A 22261-nucleotide genomic window follows, 5' to 3' on the forward strand; every position below is an offset into this window, starting at 1 on the left:
TTTATATAAAATAATTTATTTTTTCATTATATCAAATAAGTTGTGAATATTATTGAACATTAAATACTTTAACTGATGTAACCAATATTATAATATACATTTATTGGCTTTGTATATACATAACAAATACAGATGAACATAGCATATACAAATTAAATATATCACTATTTACAATATATCATTGTTTATAATACAGTTTTTTGCCTATCAGAAGAAAGTGACTTGTATCTCTTATAATGTACGATTTGTTTAGATAAATATTTTTACTGAAAGAAACGTCATGAATGAAATATTAATTAAGTATAAATATTAATTACAGTTAAAAATAGCTAAAAATAATGGGTAATACTATGAGAGATTTTATTTAAGTGTATAAAAGGAGATCTTCCGTTCTAGCGCGATAATTCACTCAAGTACGATCTACATTACTCATATTCTTACATTACCCTTGCTCTAAATTTACTGTACATATCAGTCTTACTCTCACAAATCTAAAGAAAATTGTGTAAATTAAAAGAGGAATTGCTAAAGCGATGTGTATACGGAATCGTCTGTATCGTCTGGACCATCAAGTGTTGACAAACGATCAAGCTGATCTATTAGTCGACTATTTCTATGCAGAATCATTGCAATTCGTTCTTGCCCAATGCAAATATTTTTCCATGCTTTTGTACACTCTTGAGCAGGTGAATTAGTTTTTTCGATAGTTTTTAATTTTCCTGGAAGTCTATCTATTAAATGTATGAAGTTCTCATATCTTTCTTTACTTTCCTGTGATAAGCGATATGAATATGTTTCTAATATATGTTCGTAATTATCTACATCTTTATATAAAATTTGAGTTTGTATAAAGACTGTTTGTGCCATTTTGTACCAGTCAGCAACACATTCAGATCGACTTATCATTGAGGGTGTACAAAACGTTTCAAGGAGATTCTTTATTCGTTGACCAGTTTTTGTAACCTAAAAACAAATGACAAAATTAAAAATATTTTTATTATATTTTCATACATCTATACTATATTACATTCACTTTGCTAATACCTTTATTCGTTCTAGAACATGAAATTGTTCATCATTGAATGAGAGACTACGTGTAACTTTGTCCCTTAATAAATATTGCCAACCATCCCTTAAACGATTAACCAAAGTTGTTGCTTTTTGGCTGGCTTTATTAGTCCATGGACACCATAATCCACGAATAATATTATCCCATTCACCACGTAAACTACCTTCTTTTACATACCTGCATTTAAAATAACAAATATATTCTTATTGAAGTCATTTGGAATATATACTTGTATCTCTTCACTGTAGTAAAAGTTAAAAACAGATTTGTCACCTCTGATGAAGCTGTACTACTGCGGGAGCTAATTCAGTTACAAGTTCGTTACTCTTCAAATCAAGCTCTTTTTTCCAATTCTTTATTTCGAAACTATTTTGGTTGCCTAATTTTCTGAAAATTTGGCGTGAAAGATTTTCATTTCTCTCTACCGCTAATGCTGTGTCTTCTATAGCTTTTGTGAATTCTTTAGCATGTTGGCATTTTTCTAACAATCTTGTAAGTTCCATTGAAATAAGTCCACTGAAAGCCTCTATCGCATCTTGCGACAACTTACTACACAATACCAGTTTGTCGATTCTTCTCTTACACACATAGCCAACTGAACAAGCTACTTTTGCTTGACTTGCATCATTTTCTACAGATACTAAGTTTCCAAATACTGGAAATTTAGGTAATTCTGGATCCACTGGCAAAATGACATTATTATCATCCTTGGAAAACAACATCAGTGGTTTGTCTTCGGATGTGTTTGGGTAACCTTTTCCAGGAGTAGAGTCTTTGACAATGTTTGTTAAAAATGCATCTCCAAAAAGGAGTATTTGGGCATGTGGAGCAATATCAGCTTGATCTTGAATATGTACTTGTAGTGCTGTTAATTTTTCTTCAGGATGCAAAAAAACTTTTATTAAGCTACCTTTATGCACATTAAATATATGTACACGTTTTCTAAAAAGAATGTCAGTTACTTCTGTAAAAAATCTTTCAAAGCTCCATATTTTTTGAGGATCAACTTCTAGTAAACCAGCTAATAATGGAGTCACAATTTTTTTTAAACCAAAACACAACTGACAGTTTTGTGGCAATTCTCTATCCCAATCGATTGGTCCATTTTCTGAAGTTTGTACACCTGATATAACACCAGAGGCTTTTTTCGTAGTAATATAAAACATTGTCTCTTTATTTCTACGTCCACCAAATGGTTTAAATGGTAAGTTTCCTGTAGCTACGTGATACAATGTTACACCTATAGACCACAAGTCTACAGTTGCTCCAAATGTCTTTCCAACAGGTTTACGTAAAACTGCTCGTTCATATATATCTGGGTGCAAGTATTCTTCAGTACCATAAAGAGATACAAATTGTTGATCTTCTTGTAATTCTCTAGCAGCACCAAAATCAGTAAGCTTATAAATTGTACTACCATCATCAACAATAAATTTCATTATATTACCTATAAAAAGATTGATAATATATTGTTATACGAAATATATGACTTTAAAAGATTATACATTTACATTAATAAATTATACATTCTCACACCTGGCTTTAAATCTCTATGTATTAAATTATTATCACGTAAATGTTTCATCCCAGCAGTTAAATGTTCTAAAACTAATAAAAATTCACTTTCTGCTAGTCCGTAAGTATTCTCTGGATCATCTAGGATATTAAAAAGACTGCCTCCTGTGCAAAGTTCCATAACAATCACAGTACCACGACCATCCTGTTCCTCTTCAATCGCCAATAATTGAACAATATTTTCATGATTTACTTTTTTAAGGACTTCAAACTCTCGCATTTGCACGTCGTGTGGGCGCATATGACTCAGCTGATTGAATGTCTTAACCGCGACAGGTTCTCCATTACTTTTATTTATACCTTGAAAAACTGCACCAGTTGCACCTTTACCAAGAACACTAGTTGTACACCAAACGAAATTAGTGGATCCTCGTAGAAAAGACATCTTATACTGTTCAACAGTCCATACAAAATTCGTATTTTTGAAAGTTTGACTAATGATTTAACCTTTTGTGAAATTACAAAATTTCAAAGATTTCGTACTCATAGGGGTTTGCATGTGTTGCACATCTTTAAACTTTCTATCATTCAGAATTATTCAGAATCATTTCATAATACATTACATGAAAATGTATGCGAACAATTAATACACCGTTCTCGACATCAGTAACGCGTAACGCACACTTGTCGGTATACAGACGAACTTTCGAATAAACTATAGTTTATAATCCATTTTACGCAGGGACGTACCAATGTTTGAAATTCCTAACCTTTTCTTCGATCACATAATAATTGTCACAATTTTTATTAAAGTCAAATAGCAATATTTTCTATTAAAAGACATACACTATTCAATGGTTTGTGCTTATGAAAAAGTACAAGACCAAATATATAATTAATGAACGATATTTAAAAATCTGAACAGTTAATTGTTTACTGTTAACAATATTAAAAATGTATAAGAGTTTTGATTTGTATATACGATAAGCGGTTAAAGTCCTTTTATATACCTTGTTCCGGTTTACGTTTGGTGATATATATATATATATATTGAGAAATTCTCAGAAATTGTATACAAACATGATAACCCGTAGTTAGCTTTTTGATGACATAGGGTCACTGAAGAGAAGATACCAAACATTGAATCATCGCAGTATTATGAACGCTAAAAGTATATAATTGCGAATCAAAAGGTTACACTTTTATTGTAATTTTACTCTATATAATTATCACCGAAAATTTATTTATTAATGATCAATTTTATTAAGAAAAACATCATATTACAATTGCAGTTACTTTTTAGATTTGAAGTCAATTGTATCGGAGTTTTATCAATTTCTATTTCCTAATTTATAAATGTGTGTCGTTTACACAGGTTGTACAAAATTTTTTTTTCTACTTTAAATACTTTACAATTAATAAAATGCGATTAATTTGGAGTGTACAACGATATTCTAAAAATTCAATTTTGAATAGAACGAATCGAATGAACGAATAATGTCTTAATTCATGTAACATAGGTTACAAATTAAGATTTATAAATAATAATTTGAAAACATTTATTTTATTTGATAATTTAGTACTCGGTTTGTCAGTTGATGTAATGTACGAGTTAGAGTACCGTAAAAATGTAAATGTAAATACAGTTTATTTACGTATCATAGAACGGACAGTAGCACGTGATTTGAAGAATTGACGAACGTTGCACAAAGTTTGCCAAGATTTTCCTGATTCGAAAATTTGAATAAGTGGAAATGTGTATCACACTTTTTCTTTCGACAACATCTAATCGATTCAACAAATGCAAACGTTCAAAGGTCGTAGGAGACAAATCGTTTGGCGCGCATTATATTCTAATCGGTATCAGTGAAACGCGTTACCCTCCTCCTGACAGACTCAGAGGGTTAATAAGAGGGGCCGAACGAATATCGTGCTTTCAGTCTGCGCGCAGCATACAGCTACGTCTATCGGCACGTTCTTAAACGTTCTCAACGTTTTAATTGCACAGGAAACGATATCCAACGTTGAATCAACAGTTTGATCAATCACTCGAACAGTCCGTTCAGCATGTTCGCGCGTAAAGTTTTTTTTAAATAAACACCGTGAACAGTATGAACATTCGGGAACGATTTACAATGGATAGACTAGTGTTTTTGGTCCTACTTGTTTGTTCGGTAGCACGTTTCTATTCCTGCGGAGGATCTGCAACTACTAATCGGTAACCGATAATTGTACCTAACCGAACATCGGTGTAGTTCAACTGTTTACCGTTGGAACGCATTTGGAGCATCGTCAAATATTAATTCGATGATAGAAAAACTGTTATTAGATTTTAGCTGTCAACTTTCGCGAAGAGTGTGACTGGAAATATTTAACGTTTGGTTGCAGCTAGAGTATCTTCGTAATAGAGAGCTACTTTTACAATAAGAATTATTTAATCACAAAGAAGAATTGCAACGGGCACGCCCACAATGAAAATATTATTCACGAGTTGTAGAATTTACACCACGATGTTTCGATATGGTTTCTAATATTTAAGAAAAGAATTAAAAACTTAAAAAGCGATCGTTTCGCGGCCAAATTCACAAGTGAATTATATTTTGCTTGGATTTATGCTTTGTAAGATAAACGATGTAACAACTGGAACTTACTACGCGAAGGATCACCTTTTAAATTTTAAGTTACGAAAAAAACTTAACACTACGCTAACGATACCCAATTTTCATTCACAAAAGAACGTATCTCTATTCAAAATTTTAACTTCAACTATTATAATATTCAAACCCTTCGTGCTACCGAAACAGTTTCCAACTTGTATAAAGTAGAAGATGTATTACGTCGACGCTAACGACGACCATTAAGAAATTCACGTTACTCTCGTGATGGACAATTGAGCCACCGTTGCGGTTACAACGAGCAAACGATTGAAATTTTCAAAGGGTCAAGCGCTCCGTTATCGACGACGAAAATCTTCGGGCAAAATTGAATCGTTCCAACGAGATCAACCGAACAATGGGGATCGGTATGGATTGTCGGCGGTCTTTGCTGATTCCAGTTTGTTTTCAGGGGCTATGTGTTCATGGTGCCGAGCCGGCTTCTAGCCGACGAAACCGAAACCGGATGTCTGTCTTTGCACAATTTGGAGCCACCAGCCCATGTTCTTCTCGAATTGGTGTCTCCGTCATGGCTATCGGAAGAGGAAATATTGTCCAGTACCAACGCCGTTGTAAAAACAGGTAAACGCAGCGCTATTGTGCACATCGCGGAGAAGTTTTTTTTCTTTCTTTTTATTTTTATGAAACAAGATGGTCGCAAAGAGGGTCGTCGACACCGTTAACTACGAAGCTAATTATGGGTTCTAAAGACACGCGTCGTCGTTCTTAAAGCGTTGAACGGAAGACACTCGTAATTATCAAAAGCTTGTAATCGAACGAACGATTCGTTATTAACGTTTCGAAAATTATTAACGTTGTCGTCAACGTTGCAACGGTAACGAAACGTCATTGTTACCGCAACAATTTCTCTATCCTTCACGGCTGTTTATCAAGACTTTTGACCTCTTGTTATGTGACCTTTTGTTTCCTCGGTATCGCTCCGATAAGAGGTTCCCACCCAATAATATGCACATGGTATTTTATTCGCGGAATGCGTGTCTTAATTCGCGTTGCTTTAGATTTTACTTCCCTCGTACAGAATGCTACTCCGTGACGCGAGAAACACAAGAGAACAAAAAAGAAATCAAGTCGTACGCGAATGTTTATTCTCGAAGCGCGAAAAACTGGAATTTTGAAAATTCACTAGGGCCTCGATCCATGTACAACGCTATAATTTATCATCCTTGCTTCTTATTACCATTATTACCCTTCATTGATTACTTGCTTGTACTTACGCTCGTGTTGTGTTATGCTTGTACTCATGTTTGCGTTGTCATACGATGTAATGGAATATTAGATAGAACTATTTGTCAATTGTCGCTATCCGGATAGACGAATGACGCAAAGAGTAAAGCACACCTAACCGAGACGTTGATTGATGCGGGAAAGTTTATACGGACGGTAAAAATTTGCTTGCGAATGTGAAAATGGAAAAATCGTTCAATGAGTCGCAACATTTATAATTAACGATTTTTCCAATTCAATCGCGAGTCAACGACTTACGAGAACCATAACGATGCTGTTGCTCCAAGCATGTACGATTCTGTTCTGTAATTGTTACCAATCGATGAACTTCGAAAACAGTGATTCCAAAATATCTAATATTTGAAAACTTTTGAGTAACATTAACCTCGTTAAGAGCACCGTCGAATACTAATTGCACAATGGAAATATCGAATGCTACTATTTTTACACAATACTTGAGGAAATCTTGTAAATCTTGAGGATAACTTTAAAACGTATCTGCGAAAATTTGGCGCGAATGAAAAGTCCTAAAATAAAATAAAAAATTCCTTGGGTACTCGACGCGTTGAGAATATATAGTAGTTTATGGAAGACAACCGATAACTTTGCAATTTCTTGTATTCGAATTTATCAATGTACCAACAATTCATACTTCAATTTCGTGTAAAGTTATATGTCGTTGAAATTGATCGAAATTGATCGAAATTTTATTTTTTTCCGCATAAAATGGAAATTCTGTACAAAATGGAAATTTTAGTTTTTTTCCGTATAAGATGGAAACAAACGACAACATTTCGAGACAAACGCGTTCAAACGCGTTCCAGAGAATGTTTTACAATTGCGTTAGTATTTCGATTTTGGAAACGAAACTTCGGGGCTGCGTGGTGCGATGGTTTGAAAGCTGTTTGAAAACATAAAAGAATAGTCTTGCAGCGTCTTTTGAAAAAGTAACTCGCGCGTCGCGAATGAAAGAGATATCTTCGATCGGTCGACGATCGATCGATTTGCAACCGGCTTAACATACGGACGCGTTTTGGTTATTAATATCGAGTCGAGAACCCTTTCTCCCCGTTTTTGTTTTTCGTTTCTCCCGTCGCGTCGGTCCTTTCGTCTCATGTCGGGCTCTTTAAACAAATCGTAAATTGAAATTGTCGTCGCTTCCTGCGGGGGAACTGAATTGGCCGACTCCCTCTCTGGAGGGGAAATTAGCAATCGCTGGAATACATGGGAAACCCATTTACATTGTTATGTACGGGGTGAACATTGGCCGTTTAACTCGATCAAGGTCCGACTTCGCCGAACAAATATATCTAATGTGTCGTTAATATACACACCATCTTGAAGGGGTCTACAAGTTTTTACGGCGATAAAACGTCGTAGTCTTTGAAGTCACGAGTAAGTGGTAAATTGCTGAATGAGATATTAAAATAATATTCGACGAACGTTTTCACGGATCGTGGGCCGAAAAGTATTAAAAAGTAACACCGTTGTGCGCAAAACTCTGCACCCCTACTTACGCACGTCTATACAGCGAAGATTGTAATTCGTTAAAACGATTCGAAACTCGCGGTTTTTGTACCGTTTATTTTTCAATTTTTTATTCTTCTCCCAAAACCAGTAGATCAATGCTTTGAAGTTTATTTTCCGTGAAGAACTGGTTACCAGTTTTCCTTTTTAGCGAACGAGTTTCGAAAAATTACATTTAAAGTGACAATTATTTTTGCACGTGGTAACCTTTCGTTTGTTCTTCTCTTTACGGAACACCCTGTATAAGTCGAACGTATAATGAAAATATTACTACAGTATACATACGTATAGTAATTCTATCGCTATTAATATTCAACGCATTTTCTACAATGGTTTTCTTAATAGAGAATTGTATATTTATTAATCGATTTAAATTCGATTCACGACGTTTATATCGTACAAAAGTAAAAGGTGAACAAATACAATTTTACAATCGGCGTGCCAAAGATCTCGTTCGACGATTTTGTGTCGTATGATTGTTTACTAATCTTCGTGTAACTTTTACATTTCGGTACAGTATCCATTTAGGCTTCGACGAAAGTAACGAAAGTCGTAGAAGCTTTCCAGTTGATTAATATTCGAAGTATCGTTGTTTCGATTGTTTTCACGACGTTCGCCGTGCAAAGTGTCGTTTCGTTTGCTTTGTGAATCGTTCTTGGCGAGACTGCAATCCGGAGCTATGCAACTCGGAGTAGCTGCAGTAGCCAAAGTAATGTACCCCGCTACCGAGGCTGGGCCTAGTGCGAGCTACGAACGAAGGAAGTGAAATAAACGCAATAGCCAAGCGTGGCTACTGGGCCGCTAGTTGTGCAGCCCTGCCATTATCTTCCCAGTCACCTAATTCGTACACAATTGCAGGAATAACAATTAGCTAAATCGACGTACGGTTGGACAGACTTCTTGGTAGCAATTTATCGATTAAGGACATCCTTTTTGCGTGAATACAGCTATGTTGATACATCGTACAGGGAAGATTGTTGTCTCGACAGGAAACACCGAATAATACAAAGCTAAATATCGATGCGGTCAAAGTGGTTTTCGAATGTTACAAATTCGTAATTAATTTCCAGACAAGATTCATTCGTTTGTACGTACAGAACCTACCGATTGCGGAAAACTTGGCCGTTAGAAATAAACAGTTAATATCGAGATAACGAGCAATTCAGCCCTCGATGTTTCCCTTTCGAACTCTCGTAGGACTAAAATCATCGGTTCGATATTCCTTTGCCCTTTGTTTCGTTCAATTTTCTTCCGTTCTTTTATTGTCTCGAGCAACTGTAACTTTGTAATTGTTCCCCAACAGGTGTGGAAACATGCTTGGAACTGATGGTACCGTCGACGAAGTACTCGTACGCAAGACTACGACTCAAGATCAAATTCGACAAACACCCCAATTACGTTGTCGAATCGGAGCAAGAGGTCTCCATCGAGCACGACTCGTTGCTCACGTTTGTGGAAACCGACAAGCCGGTTTACAAACACAGCCAGGACGTTAACATAAGAATCCTGATGCTCACGCACGACTTGAAGCCGTGGAAGAAACAGGTGATCGAGTTCGTTCGACAATTGTTATCGAATACAACCACTGTCCAATAATCATCGCAATCGGTGGATCCACCGGTATTCGTTATTTATCTGGACAATTTTTTGCTTACAGATTCCGAAAGTATGGATTGAAAATCCGTCGGAAGTGAGGGTAGCGCAATGGACGAACGTGAGCCTGGACACCGGCATGGCGCAGTTGCTGTTCCCACTGTCACCGGAACCGAGCTCGGTAAAGTTTAAAATAACACAGGTTTACGCGTGGGCAAACGAGAAACAACGAGACGCGAGCACGAGGCAGAACGCTGTAAAATAAAAATCCACTAAGTTCAAAGAGCGTAGCGACAATAATACCGATCGAAGTTGCACGCTTTTCTACAAATAAATATATTTGCGCAACATTCATCGAATATGCACACCGAGCAGATTTGAAACGATGTTCTCGTTTTACATTCGACAGGGCACTTGGAACGTAAAAGTGGAGAAGAGGTCGAATCCCCAGCTGATTCACACAACCACGTTCGAGGTGAAAAAATACGTTTTACCGAGGTTCCAGCTGACGATAAATTCACCGGGGTATATTCTAGCAGACGCGGAGAACGTGACGTGGAATATTTGCGCCAAGTAATCGTTGCAATTTTGCTGCATCATTTTGATGCTTCTATTGTACCAAGTACACTCGATTCTCCTATAACACGGTTCGTTCGTTCCGTGTTGCCAATGTGATGGAAACGTTCGTGTCGCACGAGGGTTGTCAAAGAGTTACAAGAATATGGGGTTACAGGAGTATCGTCGCAATTTTTTCACCGTGTTGTAAAAGGGTCGAGTGTAGCAATAGTGATCGGTTCCAATTCTAAATCCGGTAAAAAATAATATTACAGGTACAGTTACGGCAAACCCGTTAAAGGTACTCTATTGCTGAAATCAACACCTCAAACGCCAAGTTGGAAGAGAAACTTCAATCTACCGGAATTGCATTACGAGTACAAAGTAACGAATTTGTTTTTCGGTCTGCGTACGTTTCGATTATTAACGCTTTCGATACGGCGGGCTCGGTCGCGAATACGTTGCTATTGTACGGGACATTTAACACCAGAACTACCGATAAATTATAGTATATTAAAGCGTTTCTCGTATGTATCTCGGGAAAATCGATGATTGAGAAAAGAGAGGAACTTATGAAATCGATTATAGGCATAGAATAGAAAATGACGCAAAAGGCTTTTAAAAGTATGCCATGGAATTTGAAGTAAATTTCTTTGTAAAAGCAGTTGGGACCAGTCATTTTGACTGGTTGGTAAATCTGGTGTCAAGACGCGAACGTAAATACACTTTACCGCGAACGGAACCGTTAATATCGAAAGGGTTAAAAAATAAGATCGAAGAGCATTTTTCGTAAACGAAGAAAACGTTTCAGTTGGATTCGCCAGATGGATGCACCGAGTTTATACTCTCCGGGGCGTCTCTTGGCCTGGCTCATTGGAAAATGACGCCCAACAATATCGTTCTCATAGCAAATTTCACAGAAGCCGGGACCGGCGTTGTAGAAACAGCCATCAGTCGTACGGTGGTGAAGCATCAGAGTTTAAAACTAGACTTCGCCTCTTACATGCCCAAATACTTCAAACTGGGCTTGCCTTATCATGGAAAGGTGAAAAGACCACGTTTGAAAATGACTGTCTTTGACACTTGGCGGAAAAGTACAATTTTTTTATAAAATGTATCCGTACGATCTCAAGGAATCGAGAAACAATAACTATTGTAGAACCACTGGTAGTATAATACAGACCGCTATACCATAACGAGGTGTATCGCGGTCGTATAACGGGGTAGAGGCAGTTCCAAGTGTAGGAATATTTCTCGATTGTGTGAATATTTCCATACGGACCCGTGCTAAATTTTCTATAAATTTTCTGAACGATTTGAAGAACAATCGAAAAAGATCTTCAGAAGAAGACGATGGTGAAACACATTAATCGGATAAGTTTGTACCGCTGTGACGTTTTTCGAACTCGAGGTGTGTTAAAGTTCATCACACATTCGCATCGCAAGCGTCGATCGAACAATTATTGTTTCCTTATTTTTTAGACTGTTCAAATTCGAATTATTCGAAAACTTTTCCGTCCCGATGAGTACCAAAGATGGCCATTTTCGAGCATTGTTCGGTTTCGTTTCGTCCAATCGTCTTTGTCCTTGCAATATTTATTCCTATAATCGTTTCTATTGTTTACATTTTTATCCGATAGTTGCGAGTTTTACGACACGATGACACTCCAGCCCCAAATGAAAAAATTCAACTTCACCTGAGGGTCCATGGAAAAGACGAGAGAATTCGATCCATGTCGGAATATCGTAATTTCACATCGTCCGCGGACGGTTTTATCGATTTTGTTCTACCACCTCTACACGAAGATGACATCTCACTGCATTTTATCGCTACCGGTGTCGTTCATCCGATAAAATATTATGTACCGGACAAACGCTGGAGGGTAAGTACTGTGTACATTTCATAAACTTTTAATCGATAAATACCGTTCTCCGACGCTTCGTATCCCGGAATAATAATAAATGAATAAACGATAAAAGTAGTAACGTAACGGACGCGTAAATTTGACTCGGGTTCGGTGGTCTTTCTCGATCACTATGACGCGTTTTGTTTAATAACTAAATAACGAACTTTGTAAAGTGTTTTCATCGAATGGTATACCCCGTATATTTTCAATCTTGCAAGTAAAATAAATTTCATTTTCTTAAACCACTTTTAGGTATTTATGGATCAACCTTCGGCGTATATCTACATAAACCGTTGGTACTCTCCGTCCAATAGTTATTTAACAGTAGCACGAGGCAATCAACCCATCGTGTGCGGCGAGAAATACTCTTTCAACGTAATGTACACGATCCCTTCGAACAGCAAAGGCAACAAGACCATTTCTTTCCATTACTCCATTAACTCGAAAGGCGATCTCTTGACGTATGGTCACGTGACGCACAAGCCCAACCGTGACACCGTGTTGGATTATTCGGAATTCCATCATCTATTAGACCCTATTGAATCTTCGTCGAACAAAACCAACACTGTTGCACATAGGTAGGTCAAACGATATTGTGCTCCCGCTCGTATTAAAATTCGTTGTTCCTTCGCATCAGGTTCCCATTGAGCGTTAAAGTCACACCGAGCATGGCTCCCATTTCGGAGCTGTTGCTTTATTACGTGCGATCTGACGGCGAGGTCGTCGCCACCACTTACACGATCGAGGTTGGTCACTGCTTCGAGAACAAAGTGAAGAGCGCATGGCACACGGATGCTCAAACACCGGGGGCAGTTACCCAATATCACGTAGAGGCTGCACCTTGGTCTCTCTGCGGTATATCCGCTGTCGACAAGTCAACCCTCTTCTTAACTGGATGGAAAGCTAATCTCGTCGACGCTGACCAAGCGTTCGATCAATTGAAAAGGTTCCATGAAATGCCACTGACCAGTCCAGTCAGGCGGTTGTCTGACTGCATATGTACGTCTCTACAGTCGGGTCGAAGAAGGGATCGATCGGCAAAACGAACCCATGCTCTCAATGTCTCACATACGCTCGAGGCTCGATATAAATTTCGTCTCTTTCGATTTCTATAAAAAAGTTTCCGCTAAAGAAGGTATCCCGGTAACCTAACCGAAAAACATCGGCCACTTCTTGATCTTTTCCAAAGAAACCGTAAGATTTTTCGATAAACGAAGAATCCGAACATCGTCTCGATTAATACAAAAGTGGTCGTGACGTGAACTCCGGGAACAAAGAATTTTTGAAAATCAACAAATGGAGGCTTCTGAAGTTTGAATATCTTTTTCGCTCTTAGCGTGTTAACAAAAGAGTACAAAAAAAAATCCGAAATATTGTTACATCGATTGTCACGTACTGTCCGAGGTTCTAAGATTGGTATCGATTCCCTATTCATGGTTAAAGATGAAACAAGCGTCGTTCCACCAAGTTTCCATACTACTTACGCCGTACTCGATCCCATCACTGGTCGTCATCTTATAGAATAGGGGATGAATTCGTCGTATTGGGACGAACACTGGGAGATCTGCCAAATAGATTCTTTCTTAGCCTCGACTATAACTATTTACGAGAGTGATATAAAAGTGTATAATATATAGCTGAACGTCGAATTTTAATTTTTAGTACAAAAGATAGTAAAAAAGGCGGAACAAATACCGATGGAAGAATTCGATCATCTGCCTAAACTTCCACTATTACCATGGTTCATAGGCAGACGAAAAAGAGAAGCGATGGCCAGAGCCACGAACCATGTGGTAGATGCTACGCAAGCTTTCGATGTAAGATACCTGTGCATTTGTTTTCCGCGCTTTGAGAACTTTTGCGGGGTCTACACGAATATTACAAATATTTGAAAATCGTTTTCATCGCGTGCTACATTTAATGATCTTTCTTCTTCGTAGGATTTCAATGTGATCGTGATGAGCGATTTGGTGTTGGTAACACGACCTTGTTCGCAAAATTTTAACATGATTTTGGAACAGGTTAGCTTCTCCAGGATGCAGGGCGAAATTGACGAACCCGGCAAGTATTATATATTTACTAATTTATTTTCTTACCGACAACTTACGAGTATCTAAGAAAGAAAAGAATTCAAGAATGATTTCCGTTTAATTTCGAAGAACAACGAAGCTACTAATGATCATTTTGGCTGTCACTTATTTAGAGGTTGACTAATTTAAACGAGTGTAGCTTTACGAGTTGACGAAGTTTGAAAAAATTGATATTATGACCCAAATGTTCGATTGATTATCGGTGTAAAATTTCTTGATATCGGGGATCTTTTTTTCACTCTTGGTACTCGATCCCTCCACTATGGGGGTGGTTTAAATAAGATAAACAAATTTATAAAACGAACCTTTAAAATAAATATTTCGTTATGTGTCACAGACATGATGAAAGCGATGCAACCTACCGCTTTCGCATTGATAAATTACGAGCTTTCCCCTAAGGAAATGACTGCCGATGTTGGATACTTTGACCAACTATCTGATCGGACGGCTAATCTGAGGTCGTATTTTCCCGAGACGTGGTTATGGGAATTGGTACCGACCGGGTGAGAATCGATTATCCTTTAAAAGTATACTGACGATTCGTTCTCATCAAATGTTTCAATTAGTAAAACACATTGACGAAACGTTAACCGCTCCATAATGAATGATCGGTGTTCGAGCTAGACAGTCGCGTCACGACAAGAACGATTATAGCGAAAAATGGCGACGAAACAAAATACATAGTGCCCTTAGGTGGTAAACACCCCTTAAACTTTAATTTATAATCTACTGTATTCGAATATCTTTTGTTTGTTACAGGAAAGAGGGTAAGGTCACGATAGAACGCGTGCTACCGCACACCATCACCGATTGGGTCGGTTACACAACCTGCATTTCACCGATACACGGTCTCGGAATAGCACCACCAACCACCATAACAGCGTTTCAACCGTTCTTCCTCGATTACAGTTTACCGTACAGCGTGAAACGCTGGGAGATACTGCGTATGAAAGTCTCCCTCTTCAATTACATGCAACACAGTTTACCTGTAAGACGCATAGATCACCTATGAATATACGATCCCAACGTGCATCGAGTTTCCGATAACACGAGGCACTTGTTGATTCGCAGGTAATGATAAAATTAGAAAGCGCGCCAGGACTTGAACTGCATTTATCGGATCCAAAAGATTCGTTTTGCGTGAAGCCACGGGACAGCGTTGTCCACGAATTCATGCTCAGGCCACTCGTCATCGGGGAAGTTAACATAACGGTCTCCGCTTCTATAGACCATGAATACCCCGAATCCTGCGGACCCGAGACCTTGATAATCGGACGGTAATTAAGAATAAGTAAATTGGCCGCCCGGGGAAAGAGACACGGAATCAGAGCACATTTCAATGTACTGTTCGGAAAAAATACACAAGAATCGGTGTAAATATTCTCTGTAACAAAAATCGTGTTTACTGTTAATTCCTATACGGTATTAATTTTTGTTTTTCAAGGGACGTTATCGTGAAACCGATACTTATCCTGCCGGAGGGTTTTCCCATGGACGTGACGAAATCGTCTTTCATCTGCCCGAAGGATTTCAGCGACGATTCCATGATCGTGTGGGATTTGATGTTACCCGAGGACGTCGTCCCGGACAGCGGTAGAGCGTACGTGAATTTGGTCGGGAACATTTTGGGACCGGCGCTCGAAAATTTGAACAAACTCGTAAAGCTGCCGATGGGCTGCGGTGAACAAAACATGATACTCCTTGTTCCGAACATTTACGTGATAAGGTATCTGGACGCTATCGGTAGCGAGAACCCGGCGCTTCGAGCGACGGCTCTTAAAAACATGGAGAAAGGTACGTCTTGGACGTATTTTACGTTTGAGAAAATCTTGAAGATACTTTTAAGTAGAATTTTAACCTTTAACGTCGAACGTTTTTTTTAATTCTTGTCCCGTGTCGAACGAAGGATATCAGAGGGAGCTGAATTATAGACACCCGGATGGCTCCTACTCAGCATTTGGACCGAACAGCCACGGAGATGGAAGCTCCATATGGTTGACCGCGTTCGTATTGAAATCGTTCGCTCAGGCTCAAAGTCTGATTCATATCGACGAGCACGAACTGAGATTATCCGGCAAGTGGATCATGAAGAAGCAACTGGAGAACGGTTGTTTCCCCGTATTGGGCAGGGTTTTCCATAAAAACATGAAGGTTCGTCAAACTGGCACATCGATTCGCAAGGGGTCTCGAATAACCGTTATTTGTATTGCAGGGTGGTCTTCAAGAACACGATAGCTCGTCGTCGGCGTTAACAGCGTACATTCTGATCGCTCTGCTCGAATCCGGGACTCTCGTGCCGGATTCTCTCATCGGTAACGCCTTGTACTGTCTGGAGAAGGGAATGGCCAGCAACAGCGATAGTCCTTACACCGTGATTCTCTCCACGTACGCGTTCGCCCTGCTGGGTCTTATGGAAGCTAATTCCAGCATGATGTCGGTCTTGGATCGTGCCACTCATCACAATGTACATGAACGGATAATTTATACATTGGGGAAGTGACGAATATAAAGGCGCGTAGGCAGAAAAAGATTCGGTCGATTCAATTTTTCCGGGGCCAAGATTCGAAATTCAATCTATCGTTTGTCGATCGAATCGTTCAAGGGGGTAGCGAAATTATGACGCGCGAGACGATTCGACATGGCACCATCTCACCGAGTTTCAACCTATTCAAACTTTTAGTCCGATTAATGAAATAAGTTCGACGTTGTACGGTTTAAAATCTCAGTTAACAATGTGAAATTAACGTTTCCTAGAATCTACTGTGGTGGGAGGACAAAACTAAACCTTCGTTGAGCCTGAGCATCGAGATGACGGCGTACGCTATTCTCACGTTGGTGAAACTGGGCAGCGACGAGAACATGATACACGCTCTGAAGGCCGTTCGTTGGATATCGAAGCAAAGAAACGCCAACGGTGGATTCACGTCCACGCAGGACACAGTCCTCGGTTTGGAGGCTCTCGCGAAATACGCTATGGCCGTGAACAACAACGCCACCGATTTGTCCGTTCTCGTGACTGGTGGGAATGTGGATTACGTTTACAAGTTACACAAGGACAACCGTATGGTTCTCACGCAGATACGTTTGCCCGTTTTACCGACCGTCGTCGAGATCTTCGCGGAGGGCGAGGGTTGCGTGTTGGTACAGGTATCCGACGTCGTTGTTCCTTGTATGCATTCAATATTCGCGATACACTTTAAGAAGGAGATTTTCGTGAGAAGTCGCCGACTGGAATTTAAAGAGCACGAATTTGATAAGAATTGAAATTGAACAATTTTTTCTTCCATTCTTAGGAAGACTTTTCAACGTCGACTTTTTTCGATGAAAATAAGACAGTCGATAGACTTTTTATCCTATCCGCGGAAAACGGTTCTCCTATTGACAACGATCGCGATAGAAAATACGTAAACTGCACGTTAATTACGAGAATACGACGCAAGATCGTGATTTTAATGATAATATTGTTGTACTTTTCTCAAGTTGCTAAATCTTTGCTCCGGAATATATGTTTGCGTGTTTATCGTTCTCCGATTTAGAGCAACATTAAATACAACGTCGCACGTGCTACCGGTTCGGAGGCTTTCGAGCTTTCGGTGGCCTCTCACACTACGGGAAGCGAATGCGCGGTGCAAGAAATTACGGTCTGCGGTCGATATAAATTGGCAGACGAAGAAAGTAACATGGTTGTGCTAGAAATCGGAATGATAAGCGGCTACGTGCCGGACCGAGAGAGCCTGCACACGTTATTAGGGGCAACATCGTCAAGTAAATTCGTTCCAACTGCTGCATAGTATCGGAGGGTCTCAGAAATTATTGCGCATTTTAATACGCAACGACGTATCGTTGGAAAGATCTCGCGTCGATTACAAAAATACACCGCGTTTCTTACCTATTATTATATATATATATATATATATATTGTTCGTTCCGTCCAAACTCGAACGATTCAAAGTTCTCGATACCTTCGCGCCGTTATTTGAAACAAAACTATACTCGAACGAGCGCCCGAAACAATATTTTATAATCGGTACGAAAACATTGTACATTCTCAGAATTCGATTACACTTTCGCTAATTCGTGTTAAATAACCAAATAACTTTCCTTTCGACCGTACGCGTCTCTATTAGAAGAAAATCGTTTCTTTCGAAACGCATACGATCGTCAGCGTGGATCGTGCACGAAATTACGATTCGTGGCGGCGTTTAAATAAATTACCGCGTCGAAACGCGCAATATTTTCCGGGTCACCCTAACGCAATAACAGTTGGATGGTTGACGAAACGTGAATTACAGGAGTGAAACGCTTCGAGGAGGACCACGACATCGTTACCATTTATTTCGACAACCTGACCGGCCGTAAAACGTGCATTTCGTTCACCGTGGTAAGGGAGTACGTTGTCGAACGTCTCGAGTCGGCGAACGTGAAACTGTACGACTACTATCAGCAGGAGCTCACGATATCCAGCGTAAGTTCGAGCGATCCCGGTATATCGACGAGCAGAATTGCGAGAGGATAGGGGGACGATTGTTACAACGGGAACGACGTGACATCTTTCAGAACTACAGTTTCCCTCCGATTTGCGGCAGCGCGGATCCAAGCGAGGAATCACCGACACCGGCCGTGGAGCCAAGAGTGGATATACTGTTGAAGTCGATCACGGCGGTCGAGAAGCCGTTGTTACAGGAAGAGAATTTAAAAATCGACCTACCGTTGGAGAAATCGACCAAGAACACGATGATAGAGAAACCTGACGATAAACTGAACAATAGAATCGTTCAGGCGATTGAGAAACCTACATTCCCGGCAAAGCCGAACTTGGTCAACGATCCGGGTGACGAAGCGGCTGACAAGGACGAGAAGCCAGAGGACAAGGTCGAAGGAGAATCGATCACCGGAGTACGGCTGAAAAGTGACAATATACAGCTCGAGGACTACGTAGATTCCGTCGCGCACGTACCCACCACCAACGACAACAGCATCGTTGTCGATAATACGAACGGTGAGTCGCGAAACATTTGGACGTCTAATCGAATCATTTTTCACACGTTTTCAATCCTCGTATAATAATATGTTTCCGTAACTCGTACGAGGATCGAGATCGTCCCGTTTCCGAAACCGATTTTCTCGCTCGACGAGATTCACCCCGCTTACAAAAATGTAAAAGATAATAGGTGTTTAACGTTCGGTGACGAGTAAGTTTCGAAGAAACGGTCCATTTGGTACGAATTTATCTATCGATCGATATTAATTGTCAATACGTTCGAAAAACGGTACTTCTCGTATGCGTTCGAGGAGGGTCATCGAATGAATGTTTCTTTAATTGTTCGCGTTAAGAGTATAGTTTAAGAAATCAAGGTCACCTTGGTATCTCGAAGAAAACGAAAAATGAAAGGACTAGGTACGGTTGATAGTTTATTCAACGTACTTATACTTCTTAAACAAATTCGACTGGAATGTGCTCCAATTTTATACGGTTTACACCATACGCGTTTCAATTTCATTGAATTCCTCGATTTTTGGAGGAAGAGATCGTTTATTTGAACAACGTCCGCTACACAGTGCGAATCTAACAACGCGACGCGAACATTTACCGAACGTACACCGTGTAAAAATTCGCAATAAACGAGGGCACGGGAACCTCTTATCTCCAAGACGAAATCGCTATGCGAGTTGTTCCCCTTATTTTATGGTAATCGACTCGCGTATTAAATCGAAACGTAAATTTTGCTTTCAACATAGGAACGTTGGACGACACGGAGAATCCTTCTACGGTTCTCGCGGAAGAAACGGACGATTCCGTGTTTCCAGGAAACCCCTCGTTCACAGTTGTCGATCACGAACTGGAAACTCCGGAAGGTGTCGAGGGACCGTTACTGGTCTACGTGAAACCGGATACGTACGATTACAAAACTCAGACCACCGATACGACGTTAACGCCCGAGATGGAAAATCAAAATGTTTCACAGGTAGATCGACGATCGATACGTGAATTACATCGTGCGTAGCCAATATCGTCCCGAGCACGGTTCATCGCTAAGATCTATCGCTAAGATCGAAAAGCTCGAACGTTCGAACGTTCACGATGGTTGATAGATTGTTTGTTTTCTAGGAGGATACCGATGATCGAATAAAAAACGCTACGAACAGCGAGGCGCACGTTTCGTGTAAGTAAATGTATTTTACAATCTACACAACAGTTACACGTACATGTACTAGTAGTTTTTCACATTAAATTTGAATTTTAGCGCCAACGAGAGTGAAACAATTTTGTCCGGTGTGTATCGGTAAATTGCCTTCGGATTTCGGCAATATTTATTGCTCGGCGAGGAGCGCTGTTAAAGTGGCAATAAGACGATTCGGTAAAACGAGATTGTTGTTGGATTTGCAAGCGTCCCGGGAGGTTCGACGTCTTCGTGCCACCGTTGAATTCACATTGAATCCAAGCTGCCATTGTACACCGTTCTCCGGTACGTATTGTTCTTTGTAAAGAACAAGTATATATATATATATATATCGCGTTACATAAAACCACCGGTAACGGTATTAGATGTAACGCGTACACTTGTTTTTACGATAACTATATAAAAAAATATTCCCGTGCAGCTGGAAATATGGCGTTAATATTAAACAAGGACAACGACTTTCTCGCATCCGGGGATCACAAACAGACACTGAACAATTCGTTCACCGTATACGCATTACCATTGCTAAGTGGCGTGCCCCGTGAGATAACAGAGTTACGGGATACGTGTTCGAATCAAATGAAGAATCGGTCCACTTACGTGGACACACCGGTCGGTGATTGAACGCGACGTATACATTTCAATACTCAATATACAAAGCATCGAGAACGGTAAAAATACTCGTTGTGTTTTGTGAAACGCCAATAAGCTAGTTTCGGAAAAAAAAACGCTTTGGAGAATTGGCCTCGCTCATCTGTAAACTTCGATCGTAACGATACGCTATTTTCAAACTTCGCGCAGGGTATATACATAATTCCTTTTGTTTTTGTTTTTTTTTTTAATCTACAAATATGTTAATCAATTATATAATTAATTGTAAGATAAGATATATAATCGCGTGGTACGAACGAAAACATGAAAAATTTGTTATCACCCTCGTCGCAAATATGTAAATTGTCAACCGGGAATGATCGTTCTTATCGAGTCGACGAAATTTGTAAATAAATGGCGAAACAACGCCATCGACGCAATGTGTATAATCGGTGAACCGACTCTAGTTTTCTTTTTTTTTTCTCCTATATCGACGAGAGAACACGCAAAAAGCGAATATCGTGTTTTTTGTTGCACTTTTATTTATTATCTTTGTATCTGATCGCTACTGAAATAATTATTACAAATTAACAATCACCTTTCGAACTGTACTACATTAAATATTATTTTATTACAATGGATTTACGATTATTTATTTATTTATTATTACGGCTTTCATTTTTTTTTTTTTTTTACTTTATTTATCGTTATATTAAGTGTTTGTCATTTAATGCTGATCTGAACTCGAATCATCTTTTGTAATTACTACAGAGAGCAGAATATTGATAATGTTCGCAATTAACTTTTTGATTACTCTTTGCTATCTACCGCGAACACTCGTATGCCTTTTTCAGCATTAAATATCAAATCGCATCGTCTCTGGAAGTATTACTATTTATTCACGTTGTACACAGTGAAATGCTTGCTTCAAATAAATAAAGACTATTATTGTACGCTAGCAACTACTCGTCACGACGCTCTGCTAAAGTAATGCAAAACCTAACTGCATCATCAGGAATGAAAGGAACACGTTGAATGTTGATGAACTGGCAGTAGTAGCATTTTCATCGATTCAGTCGGCGCTGTCCGAGATTTCAATATACTTGTTACAACAGGTATCTTGAAGGTGCAATACGTAATCCGCGCGAATAAATTATACATATGCATAGAGATACTGGAATTCCCATCGCGATCGATTAACTTAAAGAAATGGGACGAATACGCTTAATAATACTTTGTTACATTAGGATCGTTATTCGCATAGGCTTGTTAATATGCACTGAAGGTATGTTGTCAGAGTTATCGTATAACAAACTATCGATTTTTCATCGAT

At 39.2% G+C, this 22261-nt stretch overlaps 2 protein-coding genes across 2 annotated transcripts; one reads left to right on the forward strand and one right to left on the reverse strand.

The window, feature by feature from the left end:
* Positions 1-90: 90 nt before the first annotated feature.
* Positions 91-3480, reverse strand: Ikkepsilon (I-kappaB kinase epsilon). The gene is made up of 4 exons (XM_076314548.1): positions 2606-3480; positions 1343-2516; positions 1045-1246; positions 91-963 (listed from the first exon to the last, which is right to left on the reverse strand). Exons 1-4 carry the CDS (start codon positions 3027-3029, stop codon positions 526-528), a joined length of 2238 nt encoding a protein of 745 aa, XP_076170663.1. The 5' UTR covers positions 3030-3480; the 3' UTR covers positions 91-525.
* Positions 3481-4515: 1035 nt separating this feature from the next.
* On the forward strand, positions 4516-21569 carry LOC143148679 (murinoglobulin-1). The gene is made up of 26 exons (XM_076315253.1): positions 4516-4802; positions 5651-5820; positions 9314-9555; positions 9668-9784; positions 10013-10176; positions 10434-10542; positions 10970-11203; positions 11799-12041; positions 12318-12643; positions 12703-13064; positions 13728-13882; positions 14006-14126; positions 14493-14658; positions 14915-15143; positions 15227-15432; positions 15600-15949; positions 16062-16306; positions 16368-16619; positions 16910-17302; positions 17692-17920; positions 18448-18620; positions 18713-19154; positions 19895-20121; positions 20265-20319; positions 20401-20622; positions 20759-21569. The coding sequence occupies exons 1-26, from the start codon at positions 4696-4698 to the stop codon at positions 20959-20961; spliced, it is 5742 nt and encodes a 1913-aa protein (XP_076171368.1). The 5' UTR covers positions 4516-4695; the 3' UTR covers positions 20962-21569.
* The last annotated feature ends 692 nt before the right edge of the window (positions 21570-22261 follow it).

This window comes from Ptiloglossa arizonensis, chromosome 6 (genome assembly GCF_051014685.1).
Source record: "Ptiloglossa arizonensis isolate GNS036 chromosome 6, iyPtiAriz1_principal, whole genome shotgun sequence".
NCBI lineage: Eukaryota > Metazoa > Arthropoda > Insecta > Hymenoptera > Colletidae > Ptiloglossa > Ptiloglossa arizonensis.

Coding starts and splice junctions, on each gene's coding strand:
- LOC143148679 (XM_076315253.1), top strand. CDS start 4,696: ATGAACATTCGGGAACGATTTACAATGGATAGACTAGTGTTTTTGGTC. Junction 5,821..9,313: donor CAACGCCGTTGTAAAAACAG/GTAAACGCAGCG, acceptor GTTCCCCAACAG/GTGTGGAAACATGCTTGGAA. Junction 13,065..13,727: donor GCGGTTGTCTGACTGCATAT/GTACGTCTCTAC, acceptor TTTAATTTTTAG/TACAAAAGATAGTAAAAAAG.
- Ikkepsilon (XM_076314548.1), bottom strand. CDS start 3,029: ATGTCTTTTCTACGAGGATCCACTAATTTCGTTTGGTGTACAACTAGT. Junction 1,247..1,342: donor GTAGTACAGCTTCATCAGAG/GTGACAAATCTG, acceptor TTTTAAATGCAG/GTATGTAAAAGAAGGTAGTT. Junction 964..1,044: donor ATGTTCTAGAACGAATAAAG/GTATTAGCAAAG, acceptor ATTTGTTTTTAG/GTTACAAAAACTGGTCAACG.